At 34.4% G+C, this 24,826-nt stretch overlaps 2 protein-coding genes, 1 long non-coding RNA gene and 3 other non-coding genes across 6 annotated transcripts; 3 read left to right on the top strand and 3 right to left on the bottom strand.

The window, feature by feature from the left end:
• Positions 1–1,385: 1,385 nt before the first annotated feature.
• Positions 1,386–3,348, bottom strand: LOC143468754 (uncharacterized). Its single transcript, XR_013119022.1, has 4 exons — positions 2,405–3,348; positions 2,262–2,325; positions 2,059–2,140; positions 1,386–1,984 (listed from the first exon to the last, which is right to left on the bottom strand). It is a non-coding gene; the product is annotated as an uncharacterized LOC143468754 (long non-coding RNA).
• A 1,927-nt stretch (positions 3,349–5,275) lies between these two features.
• On the top strand, positions 5,276–5,393 carry Trnal-caa (transfer RNA leucine (anticodon CAA)). Its single transcript has 2 exons — positions 5,276–5,313; positions 5,348–5,393. It is a non-coding gene; the product is annotated as a tRNA-Leu (tRNA).
• A 149-nt stretch (positions 5,394–5,542) lies between these two features.
• Positions 5,543–5,616, top strand: Trnar-ucu (transfer RNA arginine (anticodon UCU)). Its single transcript has one exon. It is a non-coding gene; the product is annotated as a tRNA-Arg (tRNA).
• Positions 5,617–6,733: 1,117 nt separating this feature from the next.
• Positions 6,734–6,815, bottom strand: Trnas-cga (transfer RNA serine (anticodon CGA)). The gene has a single exon. It is a non-coding gene; the product is annotated as a tRNA-Ser (tRNA).
• An 834-nt stretch (positions 6,816–7,649) lies between these two features.
• On the bottom strand, positions 7,650–10,070 carry LOC143468753 (D-aspartate oxidase-like). Its single transcript, XM_076966127.1, has 7 exons — positions 9,904–10,070; positions 9,624–9,810; positions 9,329–9,529; positions 9,084–9,214; positions 8,817–8,925; positions 8,507–8,642; positions 7,650–8,378 (listed from the first exon to the last, which is right to left on the bottom strand). Exons 1-7 carry the CDS (start codon positions 9,988–9,990, stop codon positions 8,156–8,158), a joined length of 1,074 nt encoding a protein of 357 aa, XP_076822242.1. The 5' UTR covers positions 9,991–10,070; the 3' UTR covers positions 7,650–8,155.
• Positions 10,071–18,385: 8,315 nt separating this feature from the next.
• LOC143469730 (D-aspartate oxidase-like) lies at positions 18,386–20,734 on the top strand. Its single transcript, XM_076967535.1, has 7 exons — positions 18,386–18,543; positions 18,637–18,823; positions 18,895–19,095; positions 19,228–19,358; positions 19,517–19,625; positions 19,791–19,926; positions 20,053–20,734. The coding sequence occupies exons 1-7, from the start codon at positions 18,457–18,459 to the stop codon at positions 20,282–20,284; spliced, it is 1,083 nt and encodes a 360-aa protein (XP_076823650.1). The 5' UTR covers positions 18,386–18,456; the 3' UTR covers positions 20,285–20,734.
• Positions 20,735–24,826: the final 4,092 nt, after the last annotated feature.

The following is a 24,826-nucleotide window of genomic DNA, read 5'->3' as shown; positions in this document are numbered from 1 at the left end:
CTCGCAAAATAATCTGAATTGATGAAAATAACAGAAGAAGAAATTGATTGACAATCAAACTGCGAGAATAAAATGAATTTTAGTCATGATCATAACGAGAGCGATAAACGTCAAGTTCAGTGGTTTAGTTGAAATACGACAGGGATTTTCTGCCCTGAAGTGTAAATGTACTGCATGGTTACATTAATATCAACACGCTTGAGGTTGCGGTGATTATGTAACGGGCGGTGTTTCGACGGGAAATAGGCCAAAAATGATTTGTGATGATTTATTGTTATGATTTCCTGAGTATTGAAAACTTTTCTCTATAAAGTCGAAAAAGTTAACGATTCGTGAGTCAACAGCTCACAGCAATGTGACATAACAGAACAGTGCTCACATTCAGGCACGTAACCATGGTAATGTTTTGAAAGAGTCAAAGATTTATCGGAAAATTGTGGTTATTATAACGTCATAAGCGTCAAAACAAAAAGCTAAACCACGCTTAAATATATGTTATATTTCGTTCTTGGTAACCAAGAAGTCACAGACAAAGAAAGTGTTACTCGAACTTCAAAGACATGTACGAGCTACAGCCTAAGCTATACGTAAGCTCGATAGCTACAGCTGAAAGCAATGCCACCTGCATTAGATTATAAATATGGTCCAAAGCCTATATTTTTATTCATTGGTTTTCTTTAAATATGTTTAACTATCATGCTGTTCGAGTTTTTCGACAAATTATCACGTTTTCAGTGCCTTGTATCGACAGTCTACTTTGAGCAAATGCAATTTATTTGATGCTCCTTCTCAGTTAGAACACATTTTGCGTTTTTTGTTTTCATCATTTTAATAGAAAGCATTTTTACTGTATTAATTTTTCTGTGACATTTATTTCTGCTCTCTTATGCCCACCAATATTTCGTGCAATAAAATCACAAAACATTTTCCGTTCGCGTTTCCATCTCCGATGCATAATTACCTCTTCTGGTCAATGTGTATACACAGCTTCTTATACATAAGGAAAAGGAGACGTATGTTACTATGGTAATCTTTATTGACATTACAACTTGTGGTTTTTAAAAGTTTAAACTTAATCTACACTGTTAAAAAAATCTTGTAAAATTTACCCCTTAAATCTTGGCAGCAGTTTTTACAAAAATTATTGTAAATTTTCCTCTAAAAACATTGTAAATTTTACTTACTTTTTTCGCAAATGTTCCGATGTTTACCTGTAAAATCTACGTAGCATGGTTTGTAATATTTACTTACTAAAGATGGAAAATTTGTTGGTTTAAAGCAGTAAATTTTACATGGTTAGGTGGTATTTTTGATATGAATTTCATTGCGTGATTAAAATGCGAGCACACAACTTTTGCACTTAAAATTGAAAACAGACCTTCAAACACATTTACACAATTTATTTTGCATAATTTGAATTACACAAAACTTTTTTAACATGAAACACATGCCCACTAAATGATAAACGTGGGAAACACATCATGAAGTAAATCATATCACATGAAAAACAGGGGTGTTTAAAGTAGAACCAAAGCATTTACAAGAGACATTCAAAATAATATAACAATACTAATTTATATAACTAAGTTGACGTTTTTCATTGATTTAAACTGTACATGTATCCTTAAAATGTTGCATGTTGATGAGGCAGAATTGATAACTAGAGAATTGCACCCATACACATACTTTGCTGTGTGGTAATTGTACATCTAAATTTGAAATAGGTGCAATACAAGGTAAATCAAGTTTAAATTTTGTTTAGAAATGGTGTCATGTCAGATTTCATAAAAGAAAAAAATGTAGTAAAAACATTTTGAACATAGAAAGGTTAACGAAAGCCAACATAACGCAGGGTTCTTTTCAACAACACTGTAAAACAGCATAGAACGACTTCTCTGCATCATTTTAGTGATCATTACAAGCTTGAGATATCATTTTGCAAAGTTTCAAGATTTTTGACGTTTCCTGCTGATTGACCCATTACCTTCACATAAAAATTAAACATTAGTAAGTCAGTATTTTACAGCAAAGTAATTTTCTTGCACAAAAATACAGTACCTTTGCACAAATTTCGATGTAAATTTGGCCTTTTGTCTTTCTGTTGACACGACATATGTTCTTCCAGTCATAAGAGAACTGCCTGCAATAAAGAATAAAAAGCACATGAAGACAACAAATATAACCGAAAAATTCCTTTTGTTTTAACAGTTAATATCCAAACCAACAGACGGAGAAATAGAACAACATAAAGTTAAACATACCCAATGTGGTAATGAATGGTGTGACTGGAATTCTGCTTAATGTACTTTCCATAGAAACATCTTCCTAAAACCCCAAAAACAAGACTTAAAAAGCCATCATCACTGATCAACCTTGACAAAAATGAATCAAAAAGTTTACTTACAGCAAAGACTTCAAAGATAGATTGCTTCTAATATGACATTTGATATGACTTCGCAAAGACATATCACGAAATTCCTTGTTACATATTGGCAATGTGCACTGAAAACCTACTGCAGATGCCATTTATCGTTAACCAAGGCTATACCTGTACAAGTACAAAAACAAACAATTCTGGCGCAGTGTCATAAAATCGTGTCACAAGAAACAAGCATACAAAGATTTCAAGTAGGCCTACAGTGAAATTCCATTTAGCCTAGTTTCATTACTTGACAGTTGTAACTTAACAGTGGGACAGATAAGCAGGGTAGTGCCAATGGCCTTACAATCAGCATCATTTATTAAAATATAGACCTAGGAATTAGTTGCGGCAGAAAATAATTAGAATTTCAGTATTTGCATGGCGTAAAACATAGGCTTAGGCTAGAAGTGAATATTTTCGGCTTAAATCTCCCTGCAATAAAACGCAAGTACTACAGGACTTCATCTGTTCACTTAGCAAATTGTAGTCTATAGGATTAGCCTAGTTTGGCTCAGGCCTAAATCCTATACAGTACCCAACTGAAAAGTGTGGCAGTTTGACCAGTTGTCGAGCGAGCATACGCAAATTTTGGGCTGGTGATGTGTACTGATGCCTAATTTTTTTGTTTCATTGCTATAAAATTACACCATCACATCAATCTTTGCACGCACGATTACTCGTCAAAAACTGCCTTACTTTCCAGTCGGTTCCACTATTGCTACACCGTACTGGTATTATTCGTAGCCTGTAGGGTGATTTTGTCAATAGAGTCCAGCTAGATTTAAAACTTTGCATTGTAATATCCAGTTAAACACTCATTCTTCCATTATTTACGTAGCCTAGTTCAAAGAAATAAAACTACTAACTTTTCAACCTAGCCTACACCTCCCACGATCAGGTGTTCTCTAGACTGCAGATGACAATGCCGTTCTTTCAACATTTCGTGTACTTTGCAAACACGTGACAAGCATAACTCGATTTCATTGGTTAATTCTGAAATTTTAGGTAGCGACGCCGTCCGTAGCGTAATATTTACAGCAAATTAGGGTAAAATGCATTTACAATCAGGCATGTAAAATTTTTTTAACAGTTCATGTATATAAATCTTAACGCGCACATATGCCTTGAGGCTACCAGGCCAGGCAACGACTTACCATCAAAACATCATTTTCAAGCAACTTGTAATGTGATGAAGTCATAATTATTCGGTGCTTTTTCTAGGGGAATTACCTTTTTGTTTCATTAGCAATTAATGACAAGCCGTCACCTGGTCTTGTATCTTAAAGAGATGATTGCTTTTCAAAGATTTATAAACATATTTGGCTTATTACAGTGTTTTAAAACCGGCATGCCATCACATTAATAAAGATAAGAAGAAGTTAACATACATCATCTGCATGACAATGGCGGGCTAATATATAATAAATGGTAATTCTTCAATCAAAGATATTACATTTTATTTTAGAATTTGTTTTCAAAAAATTGTCTGTACCAAATAATCAAATGCGCATTTGGATCAGTCATAAATCCTTGAATCTCGCACAGTTCATTGAAGTTGTGGTAAATTTTTATTTGTTTTTCAACTATTGCTCGTATGAACTATTCGGTTATATGGACAGTGTCTCCTTGGTGTGTGCAAGGAAAACATTATGGCGTAGTAATTCTTCAATACTCGGCAAACGTGATATAAACATGTAATCTTATGCTGGACTTTGAACTATTTCCGCAAAACAGAAGACCAGGAAGAAAAGAAGAGATTAGAATTAGAATTAGAAGAGTGAATTTCATTCAAGATAATTAATTGCAGGTCACTTTCTAGCAGACGCTAAACCGGTAATATGTTGTTGCAGATGTTCTAATAAAAACTATGGTTTCAAAATATCTAATTACGTTTGACGTTTGAGGAAAGTGGAACGAGTATGAAATATCCAAAACAATCTGAGCAATATCACATGTGTTTTCTCGTCTTGCTTTCAAAAATTTTTTTATGGATTTAACTGTTCTGCACATATATCATCCCACATGATTTCGCTTCCAAGTTTTGTGAGATATTTCTCCAATCAAGGGCCACCAAGCCAGCACAACACTGATTTATGGATCAAGCAAAAAAAATGCTAAACTTTCAACCATTTTATTGCACACAGTATACTGGCCTGCTTAAGGGGTCATGTCCCAATTCAAAGAGATAGGCTTTTTAATGCAAAGTACACTAAATCAAGAAGCTACCAACGCAAAACTACATCATAAACCTACCCTGAATTTTGGCTTGCAACAAGACCTAGGTTATGTCTGTCTACAGTCTTAATTTGGACAAAATCCATGTACTCAGTTTTCTATAACAATTGCCTAAACTTTATAACAAGTTTTTAGCTTAACATTTTATGACAAATACTCCAAAAAAACAAAAATTCAAACCCACACAAAATTTACAACTTAGCCTAGACCTGGAACCAGCTGTCGTCAAAGCAACGACAAACTACTCCACATCGACGTCACATGCGCATTGGACCGGAAAATTTTTACTTTTTTTAATATGACGCATTGAGTGCGACACGGTCACAATCACTGTGTTGCCGGCACAAAATTGTCGTTTTATTGGGAAGTGACCCCTTAACGTGAAAAAATTCATAAATTTTAGTTTTACTTATGCCTATATCTATATATATTATATAAGGTAAGTGATTAGGATTAGGATTAGGTGATTAGTAGGGCAAGTTTTTGCAACTTTTGCAACTTTGTTTTACAGCTTCCGACAGCTTCCTAAATATTCCCGCCAGCTGGTGGCCTACAGACGTGAGTCTGGCCAGCTGGTGGCCTACAGACTCAGAACGGAAATGCATACAAAACATGGAGGTCAGGATGGCCGAGTGGTCTAAGGCGCCAGACTCAAGCAGAGGCTTAGTCGCTTTGTGCGGCTCTAGGGTGTTCTGATCTCCGAATGGAGGCGTGGGTTCGAATCCCACTTCTGACAGTAGCTTTGGAAAGTTTTACTTCACATATATGCTAACTTTGATAAACTTAGGTCTTAGTTCAAAAACGGTTCTATCCAGTAATTTTTTCCGACTTTCTAGGCTGGATTGTTTTTTAAAGCGTGAAAATGTTAAAGGTTATTATGAGTTTGTCTCTGTGGCGCAATGGATTAGCGCGCTGGACTTCTAATCCAGAGGTTCCGGGTTCGACTTCTGGCAGAGATGATTGGCTTAATATTTTTAAAATCTTATCAATTAACTGTACATAGTTTCATCCTAAATTGAGCATACCGTTAACATCATCGTCTACGTCTTCCATAAAGTAAAACTAGAATGAAACAACTTGGCCTGGTTCGTTGTATTTATGCTCGATTAAACATCGTTGCATGCATCTGTGAATTTTATACAGCCACGAGGAAAAACAACCGTGATATTAGTGCTAAATTAAGCTTTTTCCTGGTTTTGTGGTAAGTATTATAAGAACGGAGATGCATACAGAACATGGAGGTCAGGATGGCCGAGTGGTCTAAGGCGCCAGACTCAAGCAGAAGCTTAGTCGCTTTGTGCGGCTCTAGGGTGTTCTGGTCTCCGAATGGAGGCGTGAAAAACGTGAAAGCTATATATAAAGATAATATAGACGATTTTCTACTTACAGTTTATCTGACTGGCGTAATAGCACGAATCAAGTTCACAGACGTGAGTCTGGCCAGCTGGTGGCCTACAGACGTGAGTCTGGCCAGCTGGTGGCCTACAGACGTGAGTCTGGCCAGCTGGTGGCCTACAGACGTGAGTCTGGCCAGCTGGTGGCCTATACAGTCAAATGGTCATCAAACGGTTGTTGGCTCGTCGCTCTGCGGCTCGCTGGTTTGAACCTGCAGCTTGTCTGTCGACGTTCTCCGGTTTTTCCACTGAACGTTCCCCCCGCCCGCCCTATGCTTTCTGCGCATCTTGACTTTATTGCTTTAGGACTTAAATAAAATCGCACTTTTCGCAAATCACTTATGGAAGCGTGATTCCAATTCCCCGTTGTCGGCAGGATTCGAACCTAAGCGAGCAGATCTCAGCAGATTTCGAGTCTGTCGCCTTAACCACTCGGCCACGACAACTGCGCTTAATGCATAGATGAAATAGTTAAAATGCCACATTTCCGAATATCCATACGAAATTGCAAAAGTAATATCTGCATTGTCGGCAGGATTCTAACCTACGCGGGCAGGGCCCAACAGATTTCGAGTCTGTCGCCTTAACCACTCGGCCACGACAACTGTGCTTAATGCATAGATGAAATAGATAAAATCGCACTTTTCCGAATATCCATATGAAATTGCAAAAGTAATATCGGCGTTGTCGGCGGGATTCGAACCTACGCGGGCAGGGCCCAACAGATTTCGAGTCTGTCGCCTTAACCACTCGGCCACGACAACTGTGCTTAATGCATAAATGAAATAGATAAAATGGCACTTTTCCGAATATCCATATGAAATTGCAAAAGTAATATCGGCGTTGTCGGCGGGATTCGAACCTACGCGGGCAGGGCCTAACAGATTTCAAGTCTGTCGCCTTAACCACTCGGCCACGACAACTGTGCTTAATGTGCAATGCAAATAGATAAAATGGCACTTTTCTCGAATCACTAGATAGATTCCACCATGTCGGTGTTTCCGGAATCTTCTCCTGACTTTCAAATCTGACAAGATGAAAATGTAGCTAGCGTAGTCTAGATGAAAATCAAGCAAGCGTAGTCTAGATAAAAATCTAGCTAGGGTAGTCTAGATGAAAATCAAGCTAGCGTAGTCTAGATGAAAATCAAGCTAGCGTAGTCTAGACGAAAATCAAGCAAGCGTAGTCTAGATGAAAATCAAGCTAGCGTATTCTAGATGAAAATCAAGCTGATTTCGAGACCTAGCTACGCCTACGTCTCTGTAGTGTATTAACTATAAACTAGTTTCAACTAAATTTTAAGTACTAAAGTAAACTTCTGTTATTTGCTTAAGGGGTCATGTCCCAATTCAAAGAGATAGGCTTTTTAATGCAAAGTACACTAAATCAAGAAGCTACCAACGCAAAACTACATCATAAACCTACCCTGAATTTTGGCTTGCAACAAGACCTAGGTTATGTCTGTCTACAGTCTAAATTTGGACAAAATCCATGTACTCAGTTTTCTATAACAATTGCCTAAACTTTATTACAAGTTTTTAGCTTAACATTTTATGACAAATACTCCAAAAAAACAAAAATTCAAACCCACACAAAATTTACAACTTAGCCTAGACCTGGAACCAGCTGTCGTCAAAGCAACGACGAAATACTCCACATCGACGTCACATGCGCATTGGACCGGAAAATTTTTACTTTTTTTAATATGACGCATTGAGTGCGACACGGTCACAATCACTGTGTTGTCGGCACAAAATTGTCGTTTTATTGGGAAGTGACCCCTTAAGAAAGCAAAAATAAATATCACAGAAAGATGCTTACCAAAACATTACCTTATTTACAAACGTTAAGATGTTTCAAACATTTAAACAAACAGAACAAACAAAACAAAACATTGACTTTTACACTAAATATTTAACAAACAGCATTTGTGTAAATTGGCTCAAAACAACAGAAAACAAGTAATAATTAAGACAAGAATATGACGACATATTTACGCAGCATCATCGTTATAAATAATTAAAGAATGAAACTGTACAAGAAAAACATTTACTTAACATATAAATTACACACATTTACCATTGCTTGTACCTATACGGCTGCCTCATAGTTTACTAAGTGAAATTGCATTGACCATTGGAATAATATCTTTGATGCTCGGTTCCGACGACTTCTTTGTTTTCTTGATTTTCTTCAGATAAGTTTGGAGAGCATCACTTGCTTCAATTGCACATCCCCAGTGAAAAGTGACACCAGCTCCTCCATGTCCGTAGTTGTGCAGGACTGGAACAGTTTTCCCATCAAGATTCATTTCTTCAACTTCAATTCTAAAAAATGCCATGAAAATTTATTACTTTAAAGAAAATAAATTTTCATATTTTGCTCATCTTATTACATAAAAAATATTGGGGGCATAATAATATATTCTACATAGAGAGTATAGTTAGTAACCAACCTTATTGCACTTCTTCCAGGTCTCAGACCAACTCGAACTTCTTTGATTTCACCGTATTTTAGACTTGGACAAATCTTGAGACATTCTCTCCAGATTTTCTTCGTGTCTTCAGGATTCTCTTTCAAGTTGTAATCACCTGTTAGATATTGGTTTATGGTTAAATTTTATTTAAAAAATATACAGTTTGTTAAATACCTGTTGAATACACGATATTGAATAGATTTTGCTCTTAAACATGAAACTAAAATAACTAAAATAACTATGTAACATAATGTAAATAAAGTAATTACACTTTGTATGGTAATCATACCAACTTGGTGAGTTCCACCAAGGACAACTTCTTCCATACGAGGTAGAATGTAAGTGTCTGTTCCAGAAATGTAGAAGTGGTTGATCCAAGGAGCTTTCACCACAATCACCTGTAAAGGAAATGAATTTTGTAACAAGAGTTTTCGAAAAATAAAATAAAATGTTTGAGGCAAGTCTCATTGCAGTTTCCATTTCTTTGCATTTTATTTTAAGGTTTCATCAAATTGCGAATAAATGTTGAATATTCAAAATTGTTGAGGATATTTACCTGTCCTCTGTCAGGTTGCATCTTCTTGTCATTTGTAATGAAATTTGCATTAATACCAGTGCAGTTCACAATAAGATCGAAATCTTTCAAGTCGCTGAATGCGTTGATGTGATGACGTATAAATCTTCCGCCTTTAAATGATATAATGGCGTATAAATTGCCAATTTGCCATTTCGAACGAGACATAAAAGAATTTTTAAAATGAAATATTTCAATGTTCGCTATTTTACCACTTTATCACCTACCCATGGTTTTGATTTGGTCCATGAGCCATGGCAAATACTTGGAGCAATCGCATTGCCATGTTGTAAAAGTATAACCTGGTTGTTGAGGAATCATAAAAGCCGATTGTGCTTTAGGATCGATTTCCCGAAAATCAGGGAATAGTTTTGTTGCATATTCGGGAACTGCCCCGCCCATTATATAACCAGACACTGGGTTTATACCTGTAGAAAGACAAATAATAGCAAGTTGTTGTGGATTTCTAAGATGATGTTTAGATCTTTCTTGTTTTATTGCATATTAATTTTTTATACTCACCCATTTTGTACGCATCAGGATTTTTGTAAAGCACTTTCAACCAATCCATGGTTTTTTCAAACCATCCGAAGAGTTTTGGTTCGTCTTGTCCATCAGCATATGGTCGCCCGCATGGATAGGGATAGATGAAGCCAGCTGCCACATTTCCAGTTGTTTCAGGTGAGCATTTGTCGAAGAAGACAGTTACCTGTCAAGTATATTGTTTGTAGTTTAAATTTAAATTTGTTTATTTTGTTACAAACTTGTGCGTTCTTGTCACGATTAGAAGTTCTAAACTTACCTTGCAATTGGGTATGTCTTTCATAACTTTGTAAGCAGTCGACAGACCCATGATACCAGCTCCAATAACAGCAATGTTGAGGGACATTTTTGTATAGTTTTTGAAAACTTATTGCTTTTTCAAAAAAGTGTTTTTACACACCTATATGTTCTTCTGCAAAAATGCGTTATTTAATCATTTAAATATTTTAAGTTTAAACTTATTTAATATCGTTTCCTTACTGTCAAAAAAACAAAAATCAGGCAGTATAAGCTTTATTTCAATTACGCTTATACTCTAATATTTTTGTTGAGATGTCGCAGATTGCGATATCTTGCTGATTAATTTCGTCGAGATGCGTTCGCTTTTATAGGAAGGAGCTGAAGTTAAAATCGTCATTCGGCTGGATTTAGAAACTCGTTCTTTTTTTCCTCTCACTGTTAAAATTATAGAGAAGTTGAAAATGTGCTGATTTGTGCTTACGACCGACATAATTTTAACCACAATGATTTGGAGTTTTTTAGTTACTTTAAATTTTAGCTTTCATTACACTTGGCCATGAAGGTCATTAACTAAAGAGCTTCGTTGTTTACAAATATTCGCTTGATGCGATTGGGCTGGGCCGCGTATATGACAAACACTTTTATAAAAAACTTGGCTTTGTTTCACAATGTCATAAAAGAAATCTTTTCCAAAGACTGAATTTTATAATTTTAAGAGAACGCTGAAAGTTATCATAATAAATTACAATATACATTTTACACATTCATTTAATGTAATCATATTTCCTGATATTTCTTGCTAGTTGCTTAATGACATCATCTTTAATTACCACGTGGTTGCACGCTGCTTGTCACGTGATCAATAAAGTCACGCGTCATTGACATCATTGGTAGGTCATAACAAGGAAATCCTTCAGCTAAAAATGCGCAGCGACTGTTAATCGTACTGTATACTAAAAGAAACGCGATTCTCGAAACTCAAAGTTTAACGCACATTATAAAGCCATAACAGACGCTTTTCTTAGTTTTTGCTTCTGTTTAACAACGATTTCGTCATTATTGCCCGCCACACTTACAGTATTTTTTAAATTTGTTGATTTTGAGTTGCGATTTTTTAGTACTTTTTTAGCGTGTAAAACCACTTCTACACATTACCACGATCCTATCCCTTTCTGACGTCATTGTTTTCTTCCTGATGTTTGTGCAACTTATTGATGCTGTTGCGTCACCTAAAATAAAAATTGCATAATAAATACACGTGTCTTTACGAGGATTGTGTCGCTTTAACATCATCTTACAATTAATTTTAAAATTATTCCCATACCAAAATATTGAACAAACAGCGGTAACGGTTGTGTTAAGTTAGATTTAGATTTGTATGACGGTTTGCTGGTTTGTGATGTCATGTTTGTCATGATGAAACGACTGGAAACATTTCGGCTTATTGCGTTATAGTTTTAGTGAAATCACAACTGCGTTCACTTCCCACAGTTCATTTCACTTTTAATTGTTCTAAAACAACTTTAAAAGAAATTATAAATACAGCAAAAGTTAACGTTTTTCTAAATTGAGGTTTTTGGTAATTCTTTGGCTAGACAGTTTTATGTGACGATGAACGACCACGACTTTCTTGTGGTTTTAAATTTTTCGCAGCGAGCCAGAGAGTCCGTAATGGCCATGCACTAGGTCATGACAAGTAGTCAATCATGCCGACGCTATAAATGAACAGAACAACATTCATTGGTCTTGGTTGGGGTTTTTCAGGAAAATCTTTTGCTTTTGATTTTTTCATTCTGAGTTCATATCACATAAATTTGTTGCGAACGTTACATGCGCATGGAACGACATTCTTCTGCTATATACCGTGCATTGTTAAATAAAAGAAGCTATTATTTGTATTGTATTTAAACTATTATTATTATAGTTTGTAATTATAAATTGTTTCAAGTTTGTCAAAATTGTTGTCTGGAGGCTGGACTACGACTAAAATGTCCAAGTAAAGTCATATTTGGCAGGGGGTGGAGCAATAATCACTCCATATTGACAACGTGCTATTTAATAGAAGAGCGAAGTGACCTTGTCAAGGTTCTCCTCGTTTTCGAACGCAGTTTTTGTCATACTTAAACTTTATATGAAAAATTATATAATTATATATATAATTATAATATATTGCTTCTTTAAGATGACACGTCGTTGCGTGTTAAGATAATATTCAAGGTTTATTATATTGAAATAACCAACAAAAATGTTTAAATTTTATACGTTTTTTACTAGACCAAAAAAACTCGATAAACTCTTCAAAAATATAAAAATATTATTAACCCTTTATGTACTTTATGTTGTAAAAATTATAAGTTAATATTATTATATTATTAGTATTATTATAATTAAATATTTTTATGGTTTTATTCTATGTCAACATCTCCTACAGAGCTTTACATAAAACTTCAGAACTTAAGCCTCCTAAAGCCAAAAAATATTCGCGTTAAAAGCGTTCAACTTCAGAATCCCATCTCATGATGATGGAACATTTTCATGATTCGGACTTATGACTGATGACGCACTTTGCTGTTACCACATCATGACCCCAATGATGCCACGATCATCAAAATAATCAAGATAGATGTACGTTCGGCTTTCTTGGCTTATTCTGATTTCACAGCAGAACTTGTTTGTTTTATGAGAATAACATGAAGAAAAATGTGTTAAATCGTAACGATTTAAGTGATCACGTATAGGAGTAGGTTATTTTTCAGCTTGGTCCGGAAATTTTAATCATGATCTGGGAGTTCACTAAAAGCTAAAACAAAATTTTCCTCTTTGAACCAACGTTTTCATTCCAAAAAGGTAACTTTGTAAATAACCAAAACTTCACAAAAGTTAAAAATAAAACCATAATAATGTTTACAACATGAAGTAAATAATGGGTTAATAATATTTTTATATTTTTGAAGAGTTTTTCGAGTTTTCTTTGGTCTAGTAAAACATGTATAAGATTTGAAAGTTTTTGTTGGTTATTTTAATAGAATAAACCTTGAATAAACGGTGAATATTATCTTAACACGCAACGACGTGTCATCTTAAAGAAACAATGCTGGTTGTTCAGCTTATCCAATCAATGAAGGCAAAGCAGGAAGAAAATTTCTACGTCAGAATGAGATTAAACTTGCGGCAAAGCAAACGTTTTATTCTTGCCGTAACAAGTGGTATAAAAGTCGAATTTCATCACGATCAAATGTTATTGAATAAACGCGCCTGTATAATTAGTGGGAAACGCACAAATCACAACAAAGACAATAGACTGTAAAACTTGCTAAATAGCCACATAAAATATAAAGATAAAGTTATATTTATGAACACCTTGACGGTTCTCACTTCAAGACTAATCTAATCTAAATCAAATAAACTAAACATTAAAGTAAGAAATCAAACGAGAATTGAGAATTCAAGAAATAGCGGACGAATTTCCAAACATTTAGCAACAAAGTGAGAGATTTAATATTTGCAGAATAAAACAATTATTTGGGTCATCGTCAACATAAATAACAAAAATATTTCAATTATATTGAGGATTATTTTTTGTTTTCAGCCTGTAGTGCTGTCCAGAAACAGTTTTCAAGACAGGTACTGTAATTTGCGTCATAACGCATATCGAGTAGCATATTTTTCAACTTGATCATAAGTGTCTAATAACGATCTGGGAATTTACCACGAGCTAAAACTATCACTTGGAAAATTTCTCCGAAATATTTTCTCATTGCTTCTTTGTTATATAACAAGGGCGTACATGCCACATGAAACTTTTTTATCATATTTTTGACCTACGCCATGTCACGTACTGTAATTTGCGTCATAACGCATATCGAGTAGCGTATTTTTCAACTTGATCATAAGTGTCTACCGCAATTTCTTTAATAGAAACCGCACGATTTGATTAAAAATAAACAATAGAAGCCTCCCTCGCATAGAAGCCGCCTTCCCATAGAAGCCGCCCTCGCATAGAAGCCGCCTTCCCATAGAAGCCGCAGAAGACAATGATGAAATCGCATCTTTACTGATAACATAAAACAAAGCAAACATATCTAACGACATGCAAAAAAAACAACTCAAGCGTTGTACATATTTTTTATGTACAATGTACAATTAAGTTGTCAATCACATAGGGGTTATTTCAAATTCGGCAAGTTCATAATGCAATGTAAATAACATGTTTACAAAATAGGATGACAAGTATGGGGTTATCTTAGTACAATAAGTTCAAAAGTGCAAGGTGGATAGCATGTTTACGGAACCACTGATTGTCAATCAACTATTCTTCGATAAGTTTGCAATTATACCGTGAACCGAGATTGAACTTATGGCAAGTATGACGTTATGTAATAGCGCAATAAATACCGTAGCAGAAATATAATTATAACGACACAACTTGGAAGACAATGAAAACAGCGTCTTCCAATAGAGTGTTGACTCCGGTGTAATATAAAGGCTTTCATTGAGAGCTTGCACATGCGAAAAACAGCAGTTGTCACATTACAGTAGTGTTCGGATAGTAATAGAATAAAACCTTTTTGTAAAAAGAGAGCGCAAAATTTTATTGTCACCAAATCAACACTACCGGTACTTCCTTCTGGTTTTGTTTTCTTTACACAGATGCGACAATAATAGCAGCTGTCGGATTAGCGGTTTTACAAAAAAAGACAATAAAATTGCAGCTGAATTACTGTTTCCGTTTTTTTGTTACCGGTACTTATGGTAGATAAACTCGAATGCCCACTGAGCACCAATTAGAAGACAAAAACTTTCACGTAATAAAAATAGAAGCCGCACAAAACGTTCAAAAATAAAAAATAGTAGCCGCGGTTTCTATTCAAGAAAATACGCTAATCACGATCTTGGAGTTTACCACGAGCTAAAACCAACAGTTAGTCCTTGATCAAGATAAACGTTCATTGTGAGAAGTGATCACGCAAAACTTAAAAAAGTAAGAGCGGTCATAGAAACAGAACTTATATGAAAGAGAATGAAGCCAATGTATTTATATTTTAAGCCAAACAAACAGGAAAACACTTCAATGTCAGGATGAAATTAAACTAAACGAATTTTGCTTAAAAGTGAACATCTCCAGTAATAGACAAACTTCTTCACGATTAAATTTCATCTAAGAAAAAACTCTGAATTTTTAATCCTTTTTTTCAGAAATGACCTTGACAACTACAGGCATAAATGTACAGAAATATTTTATGTTACGCGATGTATAAATGTATTCTAAATTGTAAACATATCATCTAAAGACTTCAAATGGGCTTAAAACTTCTCAATAAAAAATGTCTTGATCATTCTTAAACGTACAGAAACGTGAAATAACTAACGCCAAAAACGTAAAAAGTTTGTGACCATACGTGATTTAAAAGAAAAGTTTTAGAACATTTTACAAATTACGCTTAGCTTACACTGCATGGCAGACGTTTAAGCTTTCATTTTTAACATCGCTCCGGTAAAGTAAAAAATAAGTTATAATCAATAGTTGTAAATTCATAGTTTTAATAGTTTTAAATTCAAGCAAAAAACTAACAATAAATGATCTTTTTCAAACCGCATTTCGCTTAACTCTTCCACGGACGTTATTCCAAGGTTTTGTAATTTGGTGTTTGCCTGTTGGATAGTGTTGAAGCATAAGGCATACTATATAACCAAAATACGTCCGCCAACGATCACAATTTAAAATGTGCACAGATCTTCACGAAGTATTAGCGTTCAGATGACTTACATCAGAAGGGGATTTTCAAAAGGCATTGAATTTGTATATAATTACATGTTCATATATAACTATGTATAGAAAATTAGACAATGACTTATTTCCTCATTCATTATAAAAATAAAAGAGAAATCATGGAAAATAAATTTACTATAAGTATTAATAATAATAATTAACGAGTAACTTGCGGACTTGGGATAACTGAACGAAATGAACGTGTCTGTGAGCTTTTTAGTTGTACGTTGTAAGTTAAAAAAGTAGAGCTGTTCCATTATGGCGAGTAAATCGATCCACTGCTTATCATAAGCATACAAATTTTCTGGTTTAAGACTTTTGGGTATATTTTGTTTGAATTTTTGAAGTGCAGATGTACTGCTTATAGAAAAAATTTTGTTAACTGTAAAAATGATTTGTTTTATCGGACTAAAATGATTTTGTAATATGTTTAAATTCTTCGGTAGTATACCTACATTCCTTGCAGCCAACAAGACAAGCTGTGTTTTTTCAATAATCGCTTCACTGAGCTGGGGAGATTTCCCTAAAAAAAGCACCAAATAAAATAACGTCAGAGAAAACGTCATTCTGACTTTTAATTGTGCTTTTACAAGGTTGTGCAAGAACGACAATTCACCAGGACAGCGTAGCTCTGCAATCATTTGCATCAACAAACCCACCAAAAACAACGATTCAAAGCTAACATAAACAATTATAGACGTCCACCCAAGTGAAAATGAAACTAAAAGCTTAACAAATATAACAAACACAAGCATAGCGAGTTATATAAAATTTTTCATATAAAGTTTAAGTATGACAAAAACTGCGTTCGAAGACGAGCAGAAGCTTTACAAGGTCACTTCGCTATTCTATTAAATAGCACATTGCCAGTCTGGAGTGATTATTGCTCCACCCCCTGCCAAATATGATCATACTTAGACATTTTAGTCGTAGTCCGGCCTCCAGACAACAATTTTGAGAAACTTGAAACAATTTATAATTACAAACTATAATAATAATAGTTTAAATACAATACAAATAATAGCTTCTTTTATTTAACAATGCACGGTATATAGCAGAAGAAATTCGTTCCATGCGCATGTAACGTTCGCAACAAATTTATGTGATATGAACTCAGAATTAAAATATCAAAAGCAAAAGATTTTGCTGAAAAACCCCAACCAAGATCAATGAATATCGTTCTGTTCATTTATAGCGTCGGCATGATTGACTACTTGTCATGACCTAGTGCATGGCCATTAAAAACTCTCTGGCTCGCGGCGAAAAGTTTAAAACCGCAAGAAAGTCGTGGTCGTTCATCGTCACATAAAACTGTCAAGCCAAAGATTTACCAAAAACCTCAATTTAGAAAAACGTTAACTTTTGCTGTATTTATAATTTCTTTTAAAGTTGTTTTAGAACAATTAAAAGTGAAATGAACTGTGGGAAGTGAACGCAGTTGTGATGTCACTGAAACTATAACGCAATAAGCCGAAATGTTTCCAGTCGTTTCATCATGAAAAACATGACATCACAAACCATCAAACCGTCATACAAATCTAAATCTAACTTAACACAACCGTTACCGCTGTTTGTTCAATATTTTGGTATGGGAATAATTTTAAAATTAATTGTAAGATGATGTTAAAGCGACACAATCCTCGTAAAGACACGTGTATTTATTAAGCGATTATTATTTTAGGTGACGCAACAGCATCAATAAGTTGCACAAACATCAGGAAGAAAACAATGACGTCAGAAAGGGATAGGATCGTGGTAATGTGTAGAAGTGGTTTTACACGCTAAAAAAGTACTAAAAAATCGCAACTCAAAATCAACAAATTTAAAAAATACTGCAAGTGTGGCGGGCAATAATGACGAAATCGTTGTTAAACAGAAGCAAAAACTAAGAAAAGCGTCTGTTATGGCTTTATAATGTGCGTTAAATTGTGAGTTTCGAGAATCGCGTTTCTTTTAGTATACAGTACGATTAACAGTCGCTGCGCATTTTTAGCTGAAGGATTTCCTTGTTATGACCTACCAATGATGTCAATGACGCGTGACTTTATTGATCACGTGACAAGCAGCGTGCAAACACGTGGTAATTAAAGATGATGTCATTAAGCAACTAACAAGAAATATCAGGAAATATGATTACATTAAATGAATGTGTAAAATGTGTATTGTAATTTATTATGATAACTTTCGGCGTTCTCTTAAAATTATAAAATTCAGTCTTTGGAAAAGATTTCTTTTATGACATTGTGAAACAAAGCCAAGTTTTTTATAAACGCGTTTGTCATATACGCGGCCCAGCCCAATCGCATCAAGCGAACAATTGTAAACAACGAAGCTCTTTAGTTAATGACCTTCATGGCCAAGTATAAGAAAAGCTAAAGTTTAAAGTAACTAAAAAAACTCCAAATCATTGTGGTTAAAATTATGTCGGCCGTAAGCACAAATCAGCACATTTTCAACTAATCTATAATTTTAACAGTGAGAGGAAAAAAAGAACGAGTTTCTAAATCCAGCCGAATGACGATTTTAACTTCAGCTCCTTCCTATAAAAGCGAACGCTTCTCGACGAAGTTAATCAGCAAGATATCGACATCTGCGACATCTCAACAAAAATATTAGAGTATAAGCGTAACTGAAATAAAGCTTATACTCCCTGATTTTTGTTTTTTGTCAGTAAGGAAACGATATTAAAGAAGTTTAAACTTGAACTATTTAAATGATTAAATAACGCATTTTTGCAGAAAAGTATATAGGTGTGTAAAAACACTTTTTGGAAAAAGAAAAAATTTTCAAAAACTATACAAAATGTCCCTCAACATCGCTGTTATTGGAGCTGGTATCATGGGTCTGTCGACTGCTTACAAAGTTATGAAAGACATACCCAATTGCAAGGTAAGTTTAGAGTTGCTAACCGTGACAAGAACGCACAAGTTTGTAACAAAATAAACAAATTTAAATTTAAACTACAAACAATATACTTGACAGGTAACTGTCTTCTTCGACAAATGCTCACCTGAAACGACTGGAAATGTGGCAGCTGGCTTCATCTATCCCTATCCATGCGGGCGACCATATGCTGATGGACAAGATGAACCAAAACTTTTCGGGTGGTTTGAAAAAACCATGGATTGGTTGAAAGTGCTTTACAAAAATCCTGATGCGTACAAAATGGGTGAGTATATTGCTATGATCTCCACTAAACAAACGATAATATATTACATTAAAAAGGTTTAATTTTTGTAGGTATAAACCCAGTGTCTGGTTATATAATGGGCGGGGCAGTTCCCGAATATGCAACAAAATTATTTCCTGATTTTCGGGAAATCGACCCAAAAGCACAATCGGCTTTTATGATTCCTCAACAACCAGGTTATACTTTTACAACATGGCAATGCGATTGCTCCAAGTATTTGCCTTGGCTCATGGACCAAATCAAAGCCATGGGTAAGACATCACACCAAGATCTCGTAAAAAAGTGGTAAAATAGCGAACATTGAAATATCTCATTTTAAAACTCTTTTAAGTCTCGTTGGAAATGGCAAATTGGCAATTTATACGCAATTATATCATTTAAAGGCGGAAGATTCATTCGTCATCATATCAATGCATTTAGCGACTTGAAAGATTTCGATCTTATTGTGAACTGCACTGGTATCAATGCAAACTTCATTACAAATGACAAGAAGATGCAACCTGACAGAGGACAGGTGAAAATCCTCAACAACTTTGAATATTCAACATTTATTCGCAATTTGATGAAACCTTAAAATAAAATGCAAAGAAATGGAAACTGCAATGAGATTTGCCTCAAACATTTTATTTTATTTTTCGAAAACTCTTGTCACAAAATTCATTTCCTTTAAAGGTGATTGTGGTGAAAGCTCCTTGGATCAACCACTTCTACATTTCTGGAACAGACACTTACATTCTACCTCGTATGGAAGAAGTTGTCCTTGGTGGAACTCACCAAGTTGGTATGACTGCTACACAAAGTGTTATCACTGTAGCTACGTTTTGTAACTTAGTTATTTTAGTTTCATGTTTAAGAGCAAAATCTATTTGATATCGTGTATTCAACAGGTATTTAACAAACTGTATATTTTTTAAATAAAATTTCACCATAAACCATTATTTAACAGGTGATTACAACTTGAAAGAAAATCCTGAAGACACAAAGAAAATCTGGAGAGAATGTCTCAAGATTTGTCCAAGTCTGAAATACGGTGAAATCAAAGAAGTTCGAGTTGGTCTGAGACCTGGAAGAAGTGCAATAAGGTTGGATACTAACTATACTCTCTATGGAATATATTATTATGCCTCCAATATTTTGTATGTAATAAGATGAGCAAAATATGAAAATTTATTTTCTTTAAAGTAATAAATTTTGATGGCACTTTTTAGAATTGAAGTTGAGGAAATGGATCTTGATGGGAAAACTGTTCCAGTCCTGCACAACTACGGACATGGAGGAGCTGGTGTCACTTTTCACTGGGGATGTGCAATTGAAGCAAGTGATGCTCTCCAAACTTATCTGAAGAAAATCAAGAAAACAAAGAATTCATCGGAGCTGAGCATCAAAGATATTATTCCAATGGTTAATGCTGTCACTTTGAGTTGTCAGAGTAAACTGTAAAAAATTGAGATAAAAACAATGACGGGTTTCGTATAAATTTTGGTACGAGATGAAGGATTTATTTCATAAAGTTCATTTACTACTTATTTTCTAATTTATTTACTACTCAAAGTTTATTTACTTTTTACTATTTATTATGATGATTTCCTGCAATATTTTGTTGTTAATATTTGCTTTTTTAACTTCTGAAGTTTGCTTGAATTTTATTAAATACGATCTTGATATTTTGAAAGTATGCGAATGAGGTTAAAACTAGATTTGTAGATGCCTTGTCTGTAATTGTAATTTTCTGTATTTGGAAGACTATGCTACGTGTAAATAAGACTGAATTACTTGCTGTATGGTTTTATGTAACATTTATTTCTCCATGTTCTAAGCGTTGTACATTTAATGCTTTCTGTTATTTATGAAAAATGGTTTGAACTATCGAAAATAAACTCGTAGAACTGAAATATTTGTGCTGGTAATGCTTTGTAGGCCGCACATTTACGAATAATTATTTATAGAAACGTCAGTAGGGAGAGTAACAACAACGGTCTATGAAGCCTGTCAATGATTTATAAGCTCGCCCGCCAAATTTGTAATCTACAATCTGAATGCAGTCGATACTTAATCGCATGTATAAAAGAAGTCAAACAAATGTTAGTGTTGTTTTGATTTTATCTATCATGCTTGTTTGCGAAAACGTTTCTTTTCATAAAAAAAACGTTAATCTTGGGGGCATCTTTGTAAATAAATTTCACGTTTTGTATTTGGTCGTATATTAATCATGCTGGTAGTCGTGCTAGTGTTGCACTGCACTTTGATACGTTTTTAAACGTGTATTTAAATGTATTTCACGATGTGTTTTTAGTTTTATATATAGATATATTCTACCCATTTTGTCGCGGCCATTCTTGTGCACAATGTGTGACTGCGAGTTTTGTATTAATGATTTATCGATATGCCACTTATGATTCCTTTTATTGTTGTTAGTAAGTTTTCTACACACGTACACGGTTTACGCCTTTTCCCACAACTACCCTCGAGGCATGTTATACGGCCGCATCTTCTAATCTCACACCTTACTTTTAGTTGATTGCGCTGTGATTTTGTGGACAAGGACGTTTTTATTCTTCGTTTTGGTTGTATGTAAGAAGGACGCTTGTTTTTACTGACTGTGAAGCGAATACCTTTGCTTTGATCACAAACATGCTCGAGTTGAAAGATTAATTAAGTGTCTAGCAGTAAGAACGGAAAGTTTCCTTAACTTAAGAATTTATCGCGACATTAGTGCATACACACACTTTCAAGTTTTATTTTAATCTTGCAGAGCACAATAAAGTAAATGGTTTTTAACTGACAGACGATTGTGTTTAAACACCACAGCCAACCTGTCCACAAAACGTAAACCGAGTAGGTCACCAAATCGTATACGAACGCAATATACTTCAAATACACAAACAATTACACTGGCCAACAAAAAAATTTTGGCATGGAAGGTAAGAACGATCTTAGAGTATATCTGGGGCGCTGAGCTCGAAAATGCCATTAGTTTTTGCAAATTGGCTCTAGTTTTTAAGATATTAGCGAATTTCGATATTTTTGGTACCTTTTAGATTTGAAGCTATCTTGCATTTTATCTTAAGGAACAGCCTATATTAAATGTTATAGTAAGTCTATCTGCACTAAAACCACAAGAATGAGCAAAAGCTAAGACACAATAAGATTAGCTAAATGAAGAAGTGCTGGATAAATCTATTCTTTTCCATATATTCAACACAAAAAATGCCCTATTTATTCGTATTTTCATCACATTCTCCTAACATATTGCAATTTGCGAGACTAAGCTTCCAATACCAGATTAAAACTTGCTTGAAGTGAGCAATAAATAGCAGTAATTTGGTAATAACAAACCAAGTATGCCTAAGCCTACACAAGAAAGACGACAATTTGTAAAAACAGACGAAAGGAACAAGCAATCAATTTTTTTCATTTATCACGGAGTATTCAAAGCAAAACACTTTACGAAGAAATAAATCCATCTCAGGATGTGCATTAATGAAGTTATTTAGATGCACTCGAGTTATTTACTCAATTTAGCTTGAAGTCATCTGCAGGAAAGTCTTCTTCTACGATCTTAAACAAGTCAAACTTTTCTTACCATGGTTATTTTGAAGAAGTGAAGGATTCTTTCGATATTGTAAATTCATAACAAACAGAGATGAAAAGTTTCAAAGAAAAGCAAGCTCATAGTGTTTGGTATATGCACGAACAAAATAAATAAGAAAGCAAATAACTGACGTCATACGAAAAAAATGTCAGGAATGTGCTTCAATTTATCGATGACGTCATGCGTGATGCGCAAGTGTCCAGGAATATTTTGCGAAATTTTTCATGGTTTTTGTTCCATTTCCAGCACCAATATAAATGCTGTCGGTAAACGAGGAAGAAATCTGAAATAAGTTGCGTGGTTAACAACACATGTGTTGGTTAGTAATTAACAGCGCAAAAGTCTTTGCCAATGTTTTTTGATGTGTAGTAATTGTATGGGGACACCTGCTATGATCTTGCAATAAAAATGTAGCATTACGCATGAATTGTAGTAATCAGAATATGTGAGATTTTTAACTTAATGGAAGGAATTATTGCACAGTGTTTACTTGAATATCGACATGGATTATTGGATTAACATTTAAACAAAGAAGACGGCCTTATGAAAAGTTTTTTCGTAGAGGAAAAAAGTTAAAACCATTCCCAAAGATTTACATCACAAGGTTCATCGGTTAAAAGCGTTCAACTTCAAACCGCCATCTCATAATGATCGAACATTTTCATGATTCGGACTTACGACTGATGACGCACTTTGCGGTTACCACATCATGACCCCAACGATGCCCCGATCATCAAAATAGTCAAGCTAGATGTACGTTCGGCTTTCTTGGCTTATTCTGATGTCACAGCAGAACTTTTTTGTTATATGAGAATAACATGATGAAAAATGTATTAACTGGTAACGGTTTAAGTGATCACGTACAGGAGTTGGTTATTTTGCAGCTTGGTTCGGAGATATTAATCACGATCTGGGAGTTTACTAAAAGCTAAAACAAAAATTGATCATTGAAATAACGTTTTCATTCCAAAAAGGTAACTTTGGAAATAACCAAAACTCTACGAAAATTAAAAATAAAACCATAATAATATATAATTATAATAATACTGATAATATAATAATATTAACTTATAATTTTTAAAACATAAAGTACATAAAGGGTTAATAATATTTTTAAATTCTTGAAGAGTTTTTTGAGTTTTTTTTGGTCTAGTAAAACATGTATAAAATTTGAACGTTTTTTGTTGCTTATTTTAATAGAATAAACCTTGAATATTATCTTAACACGCAACGACGTGTCATCTTAAAGAAACAATGCTGGTGGTTCAGCTTATCCAATCAATGAAGGCAAAGCAGGAAGAAAATTTCTACGTCAGAATGAGATTAAAATTGCGGCAAAGCAAAGGTTTTATTCTTGCCCGCAACAAGTGGTATAAAAGTCGAATTTCATCACGATCAAATTTAATTGAATAAACGCGCTTGTATATTTAGTGGGAAACGCACAAATCACAACAAAGAAAAAAGACTTTAAAACTTGCTAAATAGCGACATAAAAGATAAAGATAAAGTTATATTTATGAACACCTTGATGGTTCTCACTTCAAGACTAATCTAATTTAAGTCACCTGAACTAATTAACATTACAGTAAGAAATCAAACGCGAATCGAGAATTCTAAAAATAGCGGACGAATTTCCAAACATTTAGCAACAAAGTGACAGATATAAAATTTGCAGAATAAAACAATTGTTTGGGTCATCGTCAACATAATGAACAAAAATATTTCAATTATATTGAGGATTATTTTTTGTTTTCAGCCTGTATAGTGCTGTCCAGAAACAGTTTTTGTGGGACATATTTCTGTTACGTTCAGCTTTGTTTAAAATTATTATTTTTTTATTAATTATATAATGAATCCCAAATCCAAACAATGTTTGATTTGAATTCCAACAACGTTTTGAGTTTGCAGTAAAACTCCAATAAAATAGCAACGTGTATGAGTTTGGTTATGACTTAAACTTCGCTTAATGTTTTAATAGTCAGGCTTATGAGAGTAAAATTGAACACTTATTTTGCTGAAGATCACGGAAAATTTCTACGCGATGTTAATCATGGCTGGAGCCCCCTTTTCGTTAAACAAGTAACTTTCAAAGAGAAACAAATTGTTAAAATCACGATGAGACCGCAGTTTTTAGCAGTTTTGCCGCACCCACGCCCATAACTAAAATAAAAGCACAACTAAAATCTTAGTTAAGCAAGTCCCAAAGTTTGTTATTGCGTGATTGTCGTGATATTATGCACTTATCCACCGTCTATTGATTGCTGTATAGGTTGTTACTGCGCAATCTTCCAAACATTCTGTGTGTGTATTTTAGATTTGAGTTGCGCAAGTGGAGTCTTAAGTAATATTGCTGCAAGCGTACACCCAGGCTCAGCAAAGTTGCGATCTGG

Source organism: Clavelina lepadiformis, chromosome 8, assembly GCF_947623445.1.
Source record: "Clavelina lepadiformis chromosome 8, kaClaLepa1.1, whole genome shotgun sequence".
NCBI lineage: Eukaryota > Metazoa > Chordata > Ascidiacea > Aplousobranchia > Clavelinidae > Clavelina > Clavelina lepadiformis.
The sequence above is the reverse complement of the archived record's forward strand: the minus strand, read 5'-3'. Positions and strand labels throughout refer to the sequence as shown.